Genomic DNA, 17,852 nt, shown 5'->3' with positions numbered 1-17,852 from the left:
AGCTCCTAAATAATGACTGCCGTTTTATTAATTTATATGTACACCTATAACCAAGCAGGGCTCGACAGTGAGTAGATAATGCTATAAAAATTCAATTGACTAAGAAGGAAAAATCGACTTCAATGGTCTGTCTATCTACCTGGCCGCCTACGTCTGGTTGCTCTCGTGATCACTCCCCTAATAGCTTTGGGTAAACAAAAATAGTATGGGACGGTAAGATGGTTTGACGAATATGATTGCCCTCCAGGTCGTGAATAATGCCACAATCACATCGCGTATGTCGTCAAAGCCTTTCTTCCAGATGTGTGACACATATTGCAGGTATGTGGTTATATGTGCCACATGTGATTGACCGTTCGTCTACCTAAGAGTGACAAGAAATAATATAGGTAATTTTAACATGACGACGTCGAGACAAATGCCAGTGTTTATTCTTAGAGCATCAATTAGAACATCAAAGATAACATGTGCAGGAGGATGAAAAGGCGCGCGCATATACGCAGAAAAAAACTTGATAATTTCTATGTGGAAATAAAAGAGTGCTCCGATAGACTGAACTGATACACACATATGTGTTAACATGATATATAGATCATATATACCCAATAATTAAAATAATAAGTGCACAGCACCACTGCGCTAGTGAACAAAAATTATATATATGTGCACAATCACGGATTCCAATCATGCATGCATGTAAATATAGCTGTGCACATTCAAAATTCATTGTGAAACATTGCAAGAATAAGGAATTTTTTTAATAAATTCGAGGAAAAATGCTTGATTTTCGCGCGAATGCTACATGCAAATGACGCGTTGCTTCAGGTTACATGTAGTTGAGGAAAGTGAATTCAAAGAAATAAATAGGTGCATGCACGGTAGCACTCGATCAGTTCAAAACAACTAAGGCAAATATATTGAATTTTGATCTTAGAAATTAAGCATGCTGTGGGAGAGAACCTAAATAATCGCGGCTGCAGCTGATGCAAAATTCCAAACAAACTGCATGCGTGAGCATTTATCGAACGTGTGCTTATGAAAAGGGTTATATATATGACAAAATCGGTGTCGGACTTCTTGGATGTGGCTCTCGACAAGCATGCCAATAAGAATTAACACCTTGTGCGGATCAAGTGATATTTTCATGTGCTTTTTCCACATAAAGATAGTTGCATGTACAGCACTCCGTCGGATTAAAACAGGACAATTTAGGGGTAAGTAACGCACATACTTTCGTTCCCACCGCTTTCACCTAGGGTCAAATCAGTGTAATTCCGACTCCAGCCCCTAAATCAGAGTCAGCGTTATCTTTCGAAACCAAATTTGTGGTGATGTGACGTGGTTACCTCGAGCTATAGCGCATATAAGTATGGTAAACAAACTAGCTCGCCAACACGTTCACTGACTGTACGATGTTTAATACAATCCCTAGTCCACAAAGTTGACTGACTGGGACCCCATGGCATACGCGTCGTTATCGCGGAGGCTCGCGTTTAGACTGCTAGTGCCGTGGGCGCAAATAGTCTGAAACAATTTAGTAGAAGTTTTTCAAAGGTTCTGGTACGGCCATGGTGGTCGAAGGCCTAAAATTGAGCATGCCCGGCTCTTGCAGCAAAAGCGATAATAAAAATTATACAATGAACTTGGTTGTTATAAACTACAGTCGTGGCTCTCACGTGGGCCGGCTCTGGGATTCATGATATATTAGCAGTGAGGTATCACCTGTATGCCGTTGGAAGCTATGATTGTTCAGACTTCATTGACGCCTTCACGTGAACGCCATTAATGACTTTGCACAACTTGTTTCACTTGCAGTGGGAATCTACATCTTACGTAACATATTTCTAGGCTCAAAGAGAAAACCCACGGCAAGCCGTGTTTCTGTAACTGCAACAAATATTAAAAAGAAACTATATTCGCTCAATTCATTGCAATAACTTTTGGTGTGAAGTGCAGATGTGCATGTGCAATGTAAAGACCGACCGAGATATATGTGACGTACCATACTTTGAGATCATCCGTAGTACAAATTAAAAAGTGCCTATAATCCTGCAGTTCCCGAGAATCCATTTCTCTCAGAAAGGTGTGTTTAATGTTTCTCACCAATGCATATATAGCACTGGCAACCTTTTTTCTTTCACTCTAATTTTAGAATTGCTGACATTATTTTAACTTTCTCGCAAGTGTAGTATACTCATTTTCTTTTTCTATGATGTAACTCATACATGCCAGATGTGGTGCCTCTGCTCCCGTAAATCCCTGCCACGGTGGCCTAGTGGAAGGTACTCGGCTGCTGACCCGCAGGTCGCGGGATCAAATCCCAGCTGCGGCGGCTGCATTTCCAACATAGGCGGTAATGTTGTAGGCCCATTTGCTCCGATTTTAGTGCCGGTTAAAACCCCAGGTGGTCGAAATTTCCAGAGCCATTCACTAAGGCGTCTCTCATAATGATATGATGGTTTTGGGACGTTAAAGCCCATGCACATATCAATCAATCTACCCTCGTACTTTGAAATGAATGACTCTCCCAAATTTTGTGGAGCACTTGTTTAGACTCTGCATGGCAGCCCACACTGCAGGTGTACTACTGAATACGGATTTTAGGAAGGTATCAATCAACACAGTAGATGAAATAGAAGGCAAAAGACACATATGTTGTGTCTCATTTTCACCCACATTTCTTTTATGGCGCTATTAAATATTTTCCCCATCAAGTAAGGCAAAACCTAATCAAGTCCAATGCAGCCTACACACTAGCTAAATGTGCCCCGAAAAACACAGCCCTAACTTTACACAGAATATTTTGGCACTATTTTGCACCATAAAATTGCCTCGCAGTGCCACATGCTGAAGAGTGACTGGAAAAATCAGTCACAAAAAGAAATAATTATTTTGAGAATGGTAAAGACGCAATATTGCGTCTCACCTTGGTCTCTGCTGCTTTTATATGCTTCCATGCTAACACAAACGCTAACTCTGCTCAATGATTAAGTAAAAACTTAATTGTAGTTCAAAAGTGGCAGGGGCTGGATGAGAACAGAGGCTCCGCTAGCTCAGCGAGGTAGCCCTACCCTAAAAACCCCTTAGCAATTTGTCACTAAATCTCTACTCCCACATACACGTACCTATACCTTGAAGAAGAGAGTTTTTATGTGCGTGTGTGTGTTTTGTACTTCATGGCTAGAGCTGCACAAGGACTATGCATGCAGCTCTGGTATCAACGGAGCCAAGAGGAAACCAGGGTATGAATATCACTTTATTTTAGGGCACAAAATACTGTCACATCCTATTATGAAGCTGACAGGTATGAAATAGAGCTCATTTAGCAAGAAAGCAAGAGTCAAGGTGCACTTGTGATTTGGAAGCACAGTAAACAATTAACGGATTAAGACACACCGAAGGAAGGCCAGGCCTATTACAACCCACTTTTTAAGTGGCTTCCAGACACACATGTGCAATTCCAGATAATGCACTCAGGGTCTAAGGCGTTAAAGTCTGAATGCAGAAAATGGGAAATAGGCTAAAGAGTACATTAATTTAAAAAATGGCAGATCCCACGTACAGTGGGAATCGATGATATGTGAAGCACGAATGGGAAAGGTTGATATGTTGCTTAAAATCATAATGTTATGAAACGGACGTAAACTATACCGAGCATGACTTCCATGTCATGATTATTATGTTTGGACATGTCTTAATTTTACCTTCATCGTCTATTCACGCCACGTGATACCAAATTTGGTATATGTGGAGCTAGCGAAAAGGCCGCGAGCCAGCTATGAGCGTAGCATGTAGTGATGTTTTACATGACATGCATATCAAGATTATCATGTTTGGATGTGTTATTTACTTTTATTGCCCATTCACATCACATAATTACCAAGTTCGTTATATGTGAAGCTACCGAAACGGCTGCCATTGCATCATGAGCGTGGTATGATGTCACGTTCTCACAAGGTACGCATGTCATGTTTTTTTGTTTTTACTAGCAGAAAAAATACCACATGTCACTTTTTTGTTTTTACTGGCAAAAAAACCACTTCATAGCACAAATACTGTTAATGTGTGCTTACAAGGGTTTCATTCACTTATGAAATGAAAATGAAACATTTTGCGTGGCAATAAAGTATTCTACCACAGAGCCACACCAGGTCTCGACACTGCTGCGACAAGATAGGGCTTCTAGAGGAAGCGGTGTTGCTATCCTTGTCAAACACGACATAAAAATCTTTTCTATTACATCAGATTCAAGACCACGAAAGTGTCATTATGAAAATTTCTTTTTGGGGACGATCATTTGCCGTTCTTGCAGTTTATCGCGCACCCAATTTACCGCCCGATTTCTTTCGGTCACTTTACGATTACATGAACACATGCAGGCATGGGCAATCCCAACAGGCGATTTGAACTTGCCAGATATAGATTGGAGCTCTCCTTTTCTGAACACAAAAAACTATGAGCATGCGTCGTACCTCTTTGCTATTATTATAAGCCAAAACATGCATCAAATTGTTACCCAACCGACACGGGTGCATGGCGCAAGTGCATCCTTGTTTGACCTGGTTTTTATAACGAGATGAATTGAACTTTTTTCTGTATCGGTCGACCCTAGCTTTTCGGATCACGACATGGTTTATTTTTTTTGTCCCATGCAGGCTGTTTGCACTACGCGCCATGCCAAATCAATCACTGTGAAAGACTTTTCGCGTGCAAATGACGAGAGTGCTCTGGACCATCTCGATCTTTTCCTCAGCACAAAAGCACCAAACATTACCTGCTGGCTTACAAATCAGAACGGTGACTTGTAACATTCCCTCATAACTTCAGCCTTTCGGCCTACCCTTCCCCTTGAGACCCAGTTCTGAGGCAGATGGTCCTTATGTAACTGCAGTTTCTTCACTGCAACTCCAGCTGCTGGTGATGCCTGTGCTCTGTTTTTTTTGCTGCCACTCCTGAGCACCCTTTTGTTGGTGAGCCTCGTACAGCGATTCCACCGCTTGTGGTAGTATTTTCTTCAGCGAGGATTCTCGCCTCGTGTAGTGCGCCAAACAAGTGTTGCAAAACTGTGTCACTGTGAATGTAGTGTAGAGAAGAGAGCAGACGATCGGTTTCGGCCTTTTGATCTTAAGTGGCGCCTACTTTGTTCAGATGTTTTCTGCAAACCACACTGAAACTCTTCAGTGACCGGATCAGCTAGCACTTCACGGTCTTCTGTGTCAGCAGATGTGCAGCTTGTGACAAAATGGGCAGTCATGTTAGGCCCTTCCCTGTATTCCACAGGTAGACGTAAAGCCCCACCCATCAACAAGCGAAAAAATGGCAGCAAAGTGTTGGCATGGCAATTTTGACTTCTTGAAGTCGAAGCTTGTACAGCTTGGATCACTGAAGTTAACTTCATGAAAGCCACCACCCTGAGTGACAGAACGAATGCGAAATGTCCCTTGTTCACTGCCGACTTCCACGTCCTTTGACCTGTAATCAGATGCTCTAGTGAGCCGCTCCATAATATGCTTAGCTACAACAGGGGGCCTCCCATGGAGGAAATCGGGCACATCATGATGATAAAGGCGGTATGAAGTTGAAAAACTCAGATTTGCTCGCAAGAACTGCACCTCTTTTTTGGAAAAAAAGCTTTCAACTAAGACTTTCAAAAGCCCTTGCAGGCTACGGTGACCACTGTTACCAGCCAAGTATGCCTTGAGCTCCTTGTTTTTTTATTCTGTTCAATTGTTTGTGCCAAAAGGGAGGTCCAACCTGTACTTTTTCACCCCCACTTCTTTTACTGAAAGCCACTTACTACTTAGATAGGCTTGCAGCTTCTCGTTTCCCTTCCATTGTTGTGACTCCTTCAAAGCTTCAATTGCTTTGGTCAAGTCACCCTCGTTTGTACTGGCTGCTACTTGCCTCAGCATTTTCGTAATGTCGTCAACATCTTGTACTTCATTTTCTTTTATAGAAAGCCACCTGTGCCAAGCTTGCTCACGGTGAAAGTCACATAGGACTGGCCTACTCTTCGGGAAGGCAACAGAAAGTGCACTGATCTCTGCCTGGCTATAGTCCACCATGCAAAACTTAGAACTTAGGGTTGGATTCCAGGCCTTAAAGATGTTTAGTGCCTCTTTGATGCAGAGAGCTGTTTCAAATTGTACAATGAAAGCACCTGCAACAGCATAGCACCTTGAATTTTTCACCACAATAAGGAAAAGCGGAAGTGCATAATCCGTTGTTTTGTATGTAGCATCAAGACATGCGACAACATCACTGTACTTAAGTATCAACTCCTTCATGACCTCAGTCTGAATGCAAAGCAGCAGTGTCTGCTCGCATTCCTCTGCCACAGTTTGTAAAGCGTCACAATCCTGTAACTCGGCCTGCGGTTCCTTTAGCCCATCAGAATCATTTTCCAGAGGCATGGCATGGCATGATAGGCTCAGAAAAAACATCTTGTTCCAGGTGCTTTCTCTTTCATTTCTTCTATATACACTGCCACATTCTCCTGATCAAGTGAACTAAATCTATCCTTACGAAGTGCCTTCTGAATATGATTTTTTATGTTTGTCTTCGTAGGGTAAAAGTCTCTGCAAGTAGATGGGGGGCACTGCTTGTTTGAGAACAGTACATCTAGTACAAAAAACCTTAGGCAGCTCTCAACAGTTTTCACAGATGTCACACCTTGTTGTACAAGCTCACAAATTTTTTTGGACACTTCTGAATTTATCGGCTGTGCGTATCCTGCCCAGCGAGCATCAATTTCATGATTAGAGTGGCTTTCCCTGTCGGACATACATACATATAAGCGATGCTGGTGCAGAACAGGTTTACCACTAGCTTATTATTGCAATGCCAACCTCAGTCGAGAGGTCATTTCCTTTAAAGCTGTTTCGTGCTGCCATTTGGTACATGGTTGTGGGATGTTGATCTAAAAATAAAAGAAAATAGCAAATGATAAACAACGTAAAAGAAATAAAGTTGTTCGCAAAATTGGCTCAAAAATGGGAACCTCTTTCAGTGGTAGAAAATAGAGGTGCATTCGACATATGAAAGCAGACAAGACATGACAATCGAAGCACGTAGGCATTAGAAAGCTGTTTGTTATAACGGTGACATTACACAATACCCTCAATACAATAATACTAAAATGACTTTAAATACACAACCTTTTTTCAGCTTTAGCTGCATTTGTCACAAATATATGCGCTGCCATGCATCCTTTACCCATGAATAGTGCACTTCAGTGCTGTAAACACTAAAGATCAGTTAAATTTTTCAATGGCGCTCGACTGACACTTTCATAGGTAGCATGAAGTGGTAAAACTTTGCAGCAATGATTGCAGTATCAATACATAAAGAGATCCAAGTAAAACACACCAAACAACAGTAACAAGAAACATTTTGCACATTCACGCACCAATCGAGTGAATTATAAAGTGATGACTGCCCACGAAGCCAACAAACCTGTTTGTCAAGAAGTATTGAAGATGTGTGTGCAACACTCTTGTTGCTTCTTGGTCCTAGTAACATGCGCAAGCAATTGTGCCTCAAAATGTAACTCTTGCACAGACCTAGTGTGTCAAAACAAGTGTAGTTAAAGATATAACCCACTTCAACGAGCATTCTTGGGATTATAGAGTGATTTTCACGGCATAAAGAAAGATTTATAAAATAAGTACTTACATTCACAAACTAAATAACATTTCATGCAGTGATTTCAAAAAGAGTTTACAGTTCAAGCTGTAAAACTTGTCGGTTGAATAATTGTCCACACAGCGTTTTCAAGAATACAGGGCGTGCAAACACGGCCACAAGAAAAAAGTCAGGACACCGCAAACGTATCAATAATATGAATAATACTTACCACTATAATAAATGCTTACCGACCAGCTCAGCTCTCTGTTATTCTAAGTTTCAAAATTACGTATGCATCATCGAAACAGGTCTGCATAAAATTTAAAGGTGCTCATACTCGTAGACTTTATTCAGCTATTTTGGCCACAATCAATAAAAGACACATTTCTGCACAGAACGAGGAGCAAAAAGTGTCAGTATTACCTGAGCAATGCACATGCATTATCAAAAACATGTATATCATGGTGCATGTTTCAAGCCACAAGGCGCGTTGTTGGGCTAGTTGGTTTTGATCCATGAAACTGGTGTAGCGCGCAATTACAAGGACAAAGGAAGAGACACACACACAGCGCTGCAGATTCAAGCCACAGATTGCTTTCACTAATTTAATGCAAACTACTACTACTTTGTGGATGTCTCCAATTTTAACTTCAGTATTGATTAAAGCCAACAAGTAATATATCAGGCTATGTGCGTTCGTTTTTCTGTTTACCCCGAATTCCGGATACAACTCCACTTGTTTCACATGCATCGTTCCAGTGCACCCCTTCTTTTTGTCCCCTGTAGCTTCACCTTTTTTTGCTGGAAGGTAGCTGCTCACCAGTCGGCATGATTCTCCTATTGCATGAAATGAGATGTGGAACATCAGTATGCAACAAATAATGGCAATCATACATGGATTAGAGGAAGTAGTTTGTGTTTTGGCATTATAAATTCACTTAGGAGCAGCACTCCACGTCTCCACTTGGGTACAGGTGCCACAGTATTTGGCTCACATTTAAATTAGCATTATGGCTTAACCCTCCCTTGTCCCCTCCCCATAAAATAAATCCCCTGGGTTTTATAACAAACATAAAAGTGCATACCAGAAGAAACGCTAATAGGGCTGTACGTTCAATAATTTTAACCTGAATATTACCCTTCTTTAAGTAATTATTGTTTTATCTAGCTTTATTGATTAACAGGTGTAATACCGAAAAAGAAAAAAAACTGCATTGATATTTCTTTGCCAAAGACAGATCATTTTCAAAGATGTTCACTTTAACATTATTCCATGCCCCGTGTGCTACTCATTTATGGATTTCGTGTCAGTCTGCAACTGCAGCAGTTGTACGAGTTTCGCTGTTACAATTTTACGTGCACTCAGCAATGACAGACAGCACTGGAAGTCGAGCTGTTAGAATACGGCTCACTTGGTTCCAGTATCAGAGAATGTCACATTTTAGGCAAGCGTTTTTCACTAATATCTGGTAATACGTACCTCGATCGCCATGAAAACGTTAATCGGTCGATAAACAGATGAAACTTTTATGTCCTATATAATAACTAAATAAAAATAAAATCTGCCAAATAATTAATAAACGTTAACGATGTCGATCAGCGTGGGTTTGCTCTTTTGTTTCCCTACAGTGATGTGGTCGTGAAGGCATGCCACTGTGAATGCGCATCAGCAGGATTTTGTGCGACGTACCAATACTTGCAGGCTTCATTGCGAAAAAGATATGAGTGCATGTGACAAATTAAACTATCCGTATCGGCTCGATCGATGTGTCCGTGTGAATGTTACCTGTCGATTTCTTGAATTCTGCAACTTGTGCAGGTCTCTCCCAAAGAGGCAGCCTCTGCCCGTGGTCTGAACAACCTTAAAAGGGATGTCTTCATTTATGACCACATGTCCGCGTTGAGTGCTGAACATCAGCCTGCCTGTACAGATAAAATAAATCTTTACATCATCCGTCCCAACGTGGGAGGAGCCCACTGTGCGCCAGTCGCATCTCTCAGGACTCTTAATATAAAAGTTTGACCATCCATCCATCCATCCATCCATTCATCCATCCATCCATCCATCCATCCATCCATCCATCCATCCATCCATTCATGCATCCTCAACGCACCATCCTGAGGCGGCACGTACGCGCTACGTATTTGCGATGAACATACCTTTTGGCTTCACGGAGTGATCAGTCTGGAAGCACACACTGACAGCGGCGAGTCCCCTTAAAAGCTCTTCGTATGCCTCTCTGCAGTCAGTCTGGCCGGTCCACGTGTTTCCACACTTCTTCAAGTCCTGTAGGTGCCTCCTCAATACATCTTCTTCAGGTGCTGTCGCCACTGCAGGCCCCATAGAGCCCCGTGCCGCAGGAAAAGTGGCACGGAATCTGCTCTCAACAAGTGCTGAGCGTAGTCACAGCGGCCAAGCGGCGCTATCGTGCTATTACACGCCCGACATGCCTGTGCTCGGCCAACACCATTCGGCTCGGCTACGCTCGCAAAGCGCGTCTCCGTTGCTAGGCGACGGCCACGCATGCGCAAAGAAGACCCATGTTAGGGTGGCTAGAATGGGGAGGTGTGATGAGCGGGGCGCTTTTCGCTTGTCGGAGAGGGTCACTCAGCGCGCCGATGCCGCAAGGGGCGCTAATGGCAGCGGCGCGGGTAGGGAGTGGCGCACTTCCCTGTGTTTGCTGCAAGTGCGCTGGGGTTTTCTTCGCAAGCAGTCGCTATATTGCAAGTATGCCATCAGTCAGTGTTTGCGCTAGGTCCCTCTGAAATGCCCGAGGATGTCAACGGTAAAAAAGAAGACCCAGCGTTGGTGCTTTGTGCCTGGGTGCCGATAGTGTCGACAGATCATGCATCGTACACTGCTGAGCGAAGTGACTCCCGCCTTGTATATTATGTCGCAGGCTACGTTGCGACAAAGCGTATACTTAGCAATAATTGTGATGAGTGCAAGAACGCCCGTCTTGTCTCGAGAGAAAATGTGCCAGGAAATCTCCCAGCCCAGGCAAGCAAGCTGTGGGATCTGGATGGACTTCTATATCCATCGAATTCCCTTTATACCCTTATCCTGAACCTTGAGGACAAGATCACTCGTTTCTTGAGCTCAGCACGTCTTCACGCCAAGTCGGCCATAGAGATGCTGAAGGGGATTGGCGAGACACAACAAATTGGTGGCCTGAAGAATGGTGCTCTCTTGACCAATAGTGTGGTGCGATTTTATTGCCTCACTCATGCCCACTTTTGTTTAAAGGCGTGAACCAAAAAGATGACGAAAAGAAAGGGCGGAGAGTTAAGCCATGTGTACTCTAGTGACAGAGCATGAATGCCTTGGCATGCATGAAAATAACGTTATGTTTTTGTTAAAAAAAGTGTCTGCTCTATTTCTGCTGCTGGGGACAATTCTCGAGTCACAGGCTTCGCGGCTTACGTAAGTTTTAGTGCTGTTGCCGCGTTACTCGTCTAGGTTAATGAACAACTGTAGGCTGCTAAAACTTCTACGTACGGAAACCTATAATTAAATGACAAGTGAGAATTTTAGCTGCGACTCCCACAAGATTATGCGTTCACGGCGGAGCAAAAAACGAGGCTTTTGTACCGACGTTTCTTCTCGTGGATGAAGGAACTTAACATGCTCCAAGTAATATGAAGCCTTCCAGTATTCGCAACGTCTCGTAACACACCTGCGTTCTGCCGTCAGTAGCCGCAATACTACGAAATCCACAAAAGTTGGTGTCGGGTCTCGCTCATATGCCTACTCGAAAAATTTTTTTCAGAGACGAGAAAGTATAGAGATACTTAAGCCACGTAAGACATTACGTTGCTTAAGTATCTTAAGAATTGTCGTACATTGACTCAATAAAAAAAGGTTTTCACCGAAAATAGGCGACTTCCATATAGCGTGAGAGCAGGCCCGTAGCCAGAAATGTTTTTCGGGGGGGGGGGGTACTTGCTAAAAACTAGGGGGGAAGGGGCCCCTTCCCCCCCCCCGGCTACGGGCCTGCGTCTAACTGCGTGAGAGAGATTTCTCCGGAGAGCAGCGCGCGCTCATTCGTATGTCGCCGGCGCAAGGGTACCCGCGCCTCTACGTGCAGCACTCCAAGCGGCATCGGTGCGCTTTGGGGGCCGCTTTCAGTGGCCGATTTTCACACCTGCTCATTCTAGCCACCCTACCCATGTGGAACGTACTGCAAACACCTTTCCTTCCTCCGTGTACTGCAAAGAACCTCTCCTTCTGCAGATGTGTCTGCAGAGAACCTCAGGTTGCCTGACCCACCATTCTCCAAAAGCCATAGCTTTCTACGGATCCAAGCAGAGCTGGGTGAATATAGCGTTTGCGCTTTTTCACCCATCATTCCCATGATCGCTGAACGATCGCAGCGCCAGAGTGCCCTCTAGTTAATTATGGGAAACTCTATGACTGGTACCGCCCAAGGAGGATAAAAAAATGCTGGAGTGGAAATGATTGCGCAGAAGTGAAGCCGTTCCTCTGGCAAGATGGTGGCTGTGGCGGCCATCTTTCTAGGGACATGATAAAGTATTACCGTTTGGCGTATAAAAACGAAGCGTTTCTCTCGCAAGCCCAACGAGTTTACTGCGGGAACTTATTCGGGTCACATAGTGCTCCAAGTGCGTCTTACAGTTACTAGTTTTTCTTAGTGAGCCTCTAAATTGGAGGCAAAGTTCTTTGAAGATTCAGTCATCCATGCTCGTTTCTGTGTGTTATTTCGTCGGGAACAACTATCTTTTAATATAGAACTAACGTATCATTGCCACAACATATCAAAGCCACTTGATCTTTAAGTGGGCACTATCAAAAAAGGGCATGTTTCCGCCATCTTGGCAGTGGCAAAAGCTGGCTTCACTTCTGCTGGCAAGGCATTGCGGGAGCTTCCACTCCCGCAATTTTTCTTTAATCCTCCTTGGTACCACCCGCCGCCGTGATGATGGATGATTGGATGAATGGATACGGCTGTACCCTTTAGATCGGGTGGTGGCTAGCGCCACCAAGCCGTGATATTTAATGAACCAAAAACTAGATTTATTTTTTTTCCCTTAAATAGTGAGGTTGAGGATTTGTACTTTGCAGCGAACGGTTCAATTTTCACTCGTGCCTTGACTTTAGCCACCAATCAGATAACCTCCTTCGAGGTAATTCTACCCGCTTAAAGTCTATTTTGCCCTCACTGTCCCTAAACCCCAGTGCTTTGAAAAACTCTGCGCCATCAACCTGAACTACAGGGTGAAGCCCTTTACAGAACATTATCAAGTGTTCGGCAGTTTCTTCAACCTCTCCACACGCACTGCATATACTGTGTCTACCCCTTCGTATTTGGCCCGATATGTCTTTGTTCGCAATACTCCCGTCCTGGCTTCAAACAGTGGAGAACTACCCCGAGTATTATTATATATCCTTTCCTTGGCTATTTCCTGCTTAAAAGTTTGATAGATCTCTAGTGCGGACTTCTTAATCATGCCAATTCTCCACATAATAGTCTCAGCTTCATTCACCTTTTTCTTAACCAATAATTCTTTTTGGTTTGGCCCCCTGCTGTTTTCCAAGTATTTACCAGTCAATTTTCTGGTTCGCTTTCGCCATTTTGTATCGACATTCTTCATGTACAAGTACCTGAAAACCTTCCTAGCCCAACGCTCCTCCCCCATTTCTTTCAATCGCTTCTCAAATTTTATCTTGCTGCTAGCTTCCCTGCCCTCAAATGAAGTCCATCCCATATCACCTCGTACTCCCTGATTTGGTGTTTTCCCGTGAGCTCCTAAGGCAAGCCTACCTATTCAACGTTGCTTAATTTCTATAGCTAATATTGCTTGAACTTCTGATCTCATGCAGAAGACCGCATTGCCGAACGTCAGACCAGGAACCATGACCTCTTCCCATATTCCTGTCACGACATATACCTATTGTAATTCCACAGTGCCCTATTTTTCATCACTGCTGCATTCCTGTTACCTTTAGTCGTCACGTATATTGCGTGTTCCCTTAAGTACTCGGTCCCATTGCTTATCCATACGTCCAGATATATGTATTTATCTGTTATCTCTAGCGTGACTTCCTGTATTCTAAGCTCACTACCTTCGTTATCATTAAAAATCATGACTGCTGATTTTTCCTCACTGAATCTAAAATCTAACCTATCTCCCTCATTGTCGCAGATGTCCATCAACTCTGCAAATCTTCCTTGTTGTTGGCCATTAGCACTATTTATTCTGCGTACATTAATGTTGGTAGTGCCTGATCAATGAGTTTTTCTTGTTTGACGAAAGAGAGGTTGAAGCCAAGTCCACTTACCTCTAATTTGGCCTCTAATGCTTGCAGGTACAACATGAATAACAAGGGTGACAGTGGACACCCCTGCCTAAGTCCCCGTTTCACCTCTGTGGGCTTGGATACCTGTTTTTCCCACTTTATAACTACCTTGTTACTTTTATAGATTTCCTTTAAAAGATTAGTGACTCCATCTTCCACACCCAGTGTGTCTAGTATTCCCCACAAGTCCCCTTGAACCACCTTATCGTACGCTCCCTTAATATCCAAAAATGCTAGCCACAGGGACCTGTGTTCCTTTTCTGCTATTTCGATGCACTGCGTCAGTGAGAACAGATTGTCTTCCAACCTCCTGTGTTTCCTAAACCCATTCATCAGTTCCCCCAGCACCCCCTCATCCTCTATCCATGCCTGCAGTCTTTCCTTTATAATCTGCATCGCCAGCCTGAAGACCAGTGATGTGGCTGTTACAGGACGGTAGTTGTTTTGGTCAGCCAGTTCCCCCTTTCCTTTAAGATCGTGCTCATCTTGCTAAGTTTCCATCCATCAGGGACTTCACCATCGATTATTGTTCTGCTCACTGGCTCTCTAAGTCTGTTTAGACTTCGGACCCAATGTCTTTATGAGCATAATTGGAATGCCATCTGGGCCTGTTGATGTAGTATTTGGAACCCTCTTTTCAGCCCTTTCCCACTCTCGTTGTGAGAATGGAGCCATTGTGCCACTTGATCCATCCCTGTCTATTGTGGTGCATAAAGCACTTCTTTGTTGAAATTTTTCTGTCACCCTTGTTCTTATATATTCAATAGCTTCGTCCCCTTCTATCCTAGCACCTTGAGCTGTAGTTATAAACATCTGCTCTATGTTTGTTTTATTTCTTAGGGAGTTTAGATGGTTCCAAAATTTCGCAGCTGCCTTTCTGTCCTTTTTATGTACTTCTGCCAGCCAGTGAGCACCCTTTCTTCTAATCTTTTCATTGATCAGGAGGGATGCTTCCCTTCTAGCGCTTAGAAAGATTTCCCAATTTCTTTCAACATAACCAGTCGGTTCACTGCGTTGCTTTGCATGTCTGTGTTCCCTAGAGGCTTCCTGATGTTTTGCTATGGCTCTCTTAACTTCCTCATCCCACCAACTTTTGGGTTTTTGTCTTCTTTTCTGGGGTGACTTGTCATGTGCCTTAGCAAGGTCTAGTCCAAACAGTCTAATTAGATTTGTGTATGTCCACACAGTTTTATTATCCTCAGTGATTCCTTTCTCGATTAGTTTATTGGCTATTTCAATTTGCCTTTCTGAATAAAAATTTTCCGGTAGTAGCTCATCTTGTCTCCTTCCCACTTTCACTGCTCTTCCAAAACTTAGCTTGACACGTCTGTGATCACTACCCAGTCTTCTGGAGCCACCTTTATCTATGTGCATTCCCGTGAGCTTATCATACATCCTATGTGACATCAGTGCGTAATCTATCGTTGACTGCAGCCTTCCTACCTCCCATGTTATTTGCCCTTCACACTTCTCGGTACTGTTGAAAATGATCATATCAAGCCTTTCACACATATCCATGATCATTTTGCCTGTTGAGTCAGTACACCCATCTATATCTTCAATGTGCGCATTCATATCTCCTAGTATAAATATCTCGCACTCTCCTCCGAATTCCTCAATGTACTTTGATATACACTCCACCATTACCTGGTTTTCCTCTCTGGCCTTTGCTCCCGTCCACAAGTACACCAAACAAAGGAGTGTCATCTGCCTAGCTACTTTTCCTCTTAACCATAAATGTTCTATGCGTCCCTGCTTCAGCCTTTGCCAACCCATGCTTCTATGTATAAATGCACCGAATCCACCCCCCTTTTTGCTGCCTTCTGTTCTATTGCAATATTCCCATGCGTAGTCCGGATTGCAGGGTGGTTGGTCCATGTCCCGAAGATGTGCCTCCACAACCCCATATACCATCAGCTCCCCCTGCCTCAACTGCTGTTCTATCTCTACCCACTTTAACCTATTCCTGCCACCCTGCACGTTAATATAGCCTACGTCTGACTTAGCTCGGTCCTTGTGCTTACGTCGATTTCTTCTCCCACGGACTTCGTGTGGCTTGAATACTTGTGTCCCTTTAGGTCCGTCTTTAGCTACACATTTGGCCTTAGGGCTCTGGTTCCCCATAAAACAGCTATGGCTTGGCGACCCCTTCTGTTACCGACCCTCCTGCCCGTCGCAACACTGTAGTGAATGCCATCCTGTGCAAAGGGGCGAGCGCCGGGCTCGTACAAGTCTTGGTTAACTCCCATTACGCTGTATCCGAGTTGCCGGCTCAAACCCTTGATCACACAATTGGCCTCCACTACCCTCCTTTCAATCCCACGAGGCTGCCCCCAAACCTCTGGGACTGTGCATATGGTCACATGCACACTCCCAGAGGCTTCTCGGAGCTTACGCATCCCATCCTCTAACTTTCTCTGAAGGTTCTGATCCTTGCCCTTCAACACATCTTTCAGCCCAGCATGGATAATGACCAGATTTTCGCCCCCCATGCTGTTTTCTACAAACTCCTGAGCTTTGGCCTGTGCATCCACCATTTTCTTCCCTGACTGTGCCTCTACCTTGACTCTCCCATTTTCCTTCACTGTCTTGGAGACGCCATCCCTAACCCTGGCCACGTTAGAGTCCCCCACCACTAGGACCCTTCTACGCTCCAATCGCTAGCTTCCTGTTTGTGATGGCACCCCTGTTTGCTTCACCGGTTTCTCTCTCTGTCACCTGTCTCGTGTTTCTGCCCTGCTTGAAGAGTGATGCGCCACCGAGCTGTATGTTCTCGGAGCCTCCGTGCTGTGGCCAAACACTGTGGCCGCCTGAATTCCCTTCTCACCTGTCCCTTCCCGCCTGTCGCCTTCTCCGCTACCCACGCCTTCCTTCTCACACCGCTCGGGGACGGGACAAAGCGCCATTAGCTCCTTTACCCGCTGCTCTAGCTCGGTCCGCCCTTCCCGTCTTTTCGAAGGTCGCCCTTCATTTACTCTAATAGGCTCGCGGTAGCCTCCTCCCGCTCACGCGACGCTCCGATCTGTTTTTGGAGTTCTATCCTCTGCTCCCGTTCCGACCTAAGCTACCCCTGAAGCCCCTTGATGCTAGCCTCCATATGCGCCTCATGGCCACCTTCAGTGCCTCGCACAGCCTGCACACGAAACTCGCCTTCTGCACGTCGGCCAAACTCGTGATTGCTGTCTCATCTAAGTAGCACCAGCGCTTGCATTTTTCGCACTGCACCAGCTCACTCTCGCTCGTGGTTTTCCTAGCCTCCTTAGCCATCGCCCGCCCGACCATCAGACCGAGTGCCCGACAGGCCTACGTTCAACCCTAATCCCGCTATCCAGCCGCCTCCGTTAACTCTCCTACCTCAACAACTGTTTGAAGCTGCCACCTACACCGCACACATACGTGTTCAATTTCGCTAGTAGCCTCTCACTAGGTCCCCTTCGTGTTCGGCTCTAGCTGTTTAACAACAAACCGGGCGCCCTGAACTTCTTCAAATCAGCCGCCTAGCCCGTTCACATGGTCAACGTCACTACAACGTTGCCTGTGTCCCACGCTTACAGTACTCACAACGCTAATTATTGATTAGGAGAGAAAAAATAATAATGGCGTTCACAAACACAAAGAAATGAAGAGAAACTTATCTCTGGTTGCACGCTGATTCTGCACCAACCGACCTTGCACAACCTTGCACAACCTTGAATTTGCCGAGCAGGTCGAGCGCGCGAAAACACGTCCGCACAGCTCGGAAGTAGGGCGAGGAGCCCTACTCGGGCGGCGGCTAACGCCACCTAGCCATATTACCTAGTGAACTAACCATTAGATTTGTCTCTTTTTTTCCTTTAAATAGTGAGTTTGAGGATTTGTACTTTGCAGTGAAGGGTTTAGTTTTCACTCGTGCCTTAACTTTAGCCAC

General features: G+C 44.5%; 1 protein-coding gene across 1 annotated transcript; it reads right to left on the bottom strand.

Moving 5' to 3' along the window:
• Positions 1-281: 281 nt before the first annotated feature.
• Positions 282-10,142, bottom strand: LOC142818136 (uncharacterized). Its single transcript, XM_075896519.1, has 2 exons — positions 9,787-10,142; positions 282-9,549 (listed from the first exon to the last, which is right to left on the bottom strand). Exons 1-2 carry the CDS (start codon positions 9,968-9,970, stop codon positions 9,371-9,373), a joined length of 363 nt encoding a protein of 120 aa, XP_075752634.1. The 5' UTR covers positions 9,971-10,142; the 3' UTR covers positions 282-9,370.
• Positions 10,143-17,852: the final 7,710 nt, after the last annotated feature.

Source organism: Rhipicephalus microplus, chromosome 5, assembly GCF_043290135.1.
Source record: "Rhipicephalus microplus isolate Deutch F79 chromosome 5, USDA_Rmic, whole genome shotgun sequence".
NCBI classification, from domain to species: domain Eukaryota; kingdom Metazoa; phylum Arthropoda; class Arachnida; order Ixodida; family Ixodidae; genus Rhipicephalus; species Rhipicephalus microplus.
The sequence above is the reverse complement of the archived record's forward strand: the minus strand, read 5'-3'. Positions and strand labels throughout refer to the sequence as shown.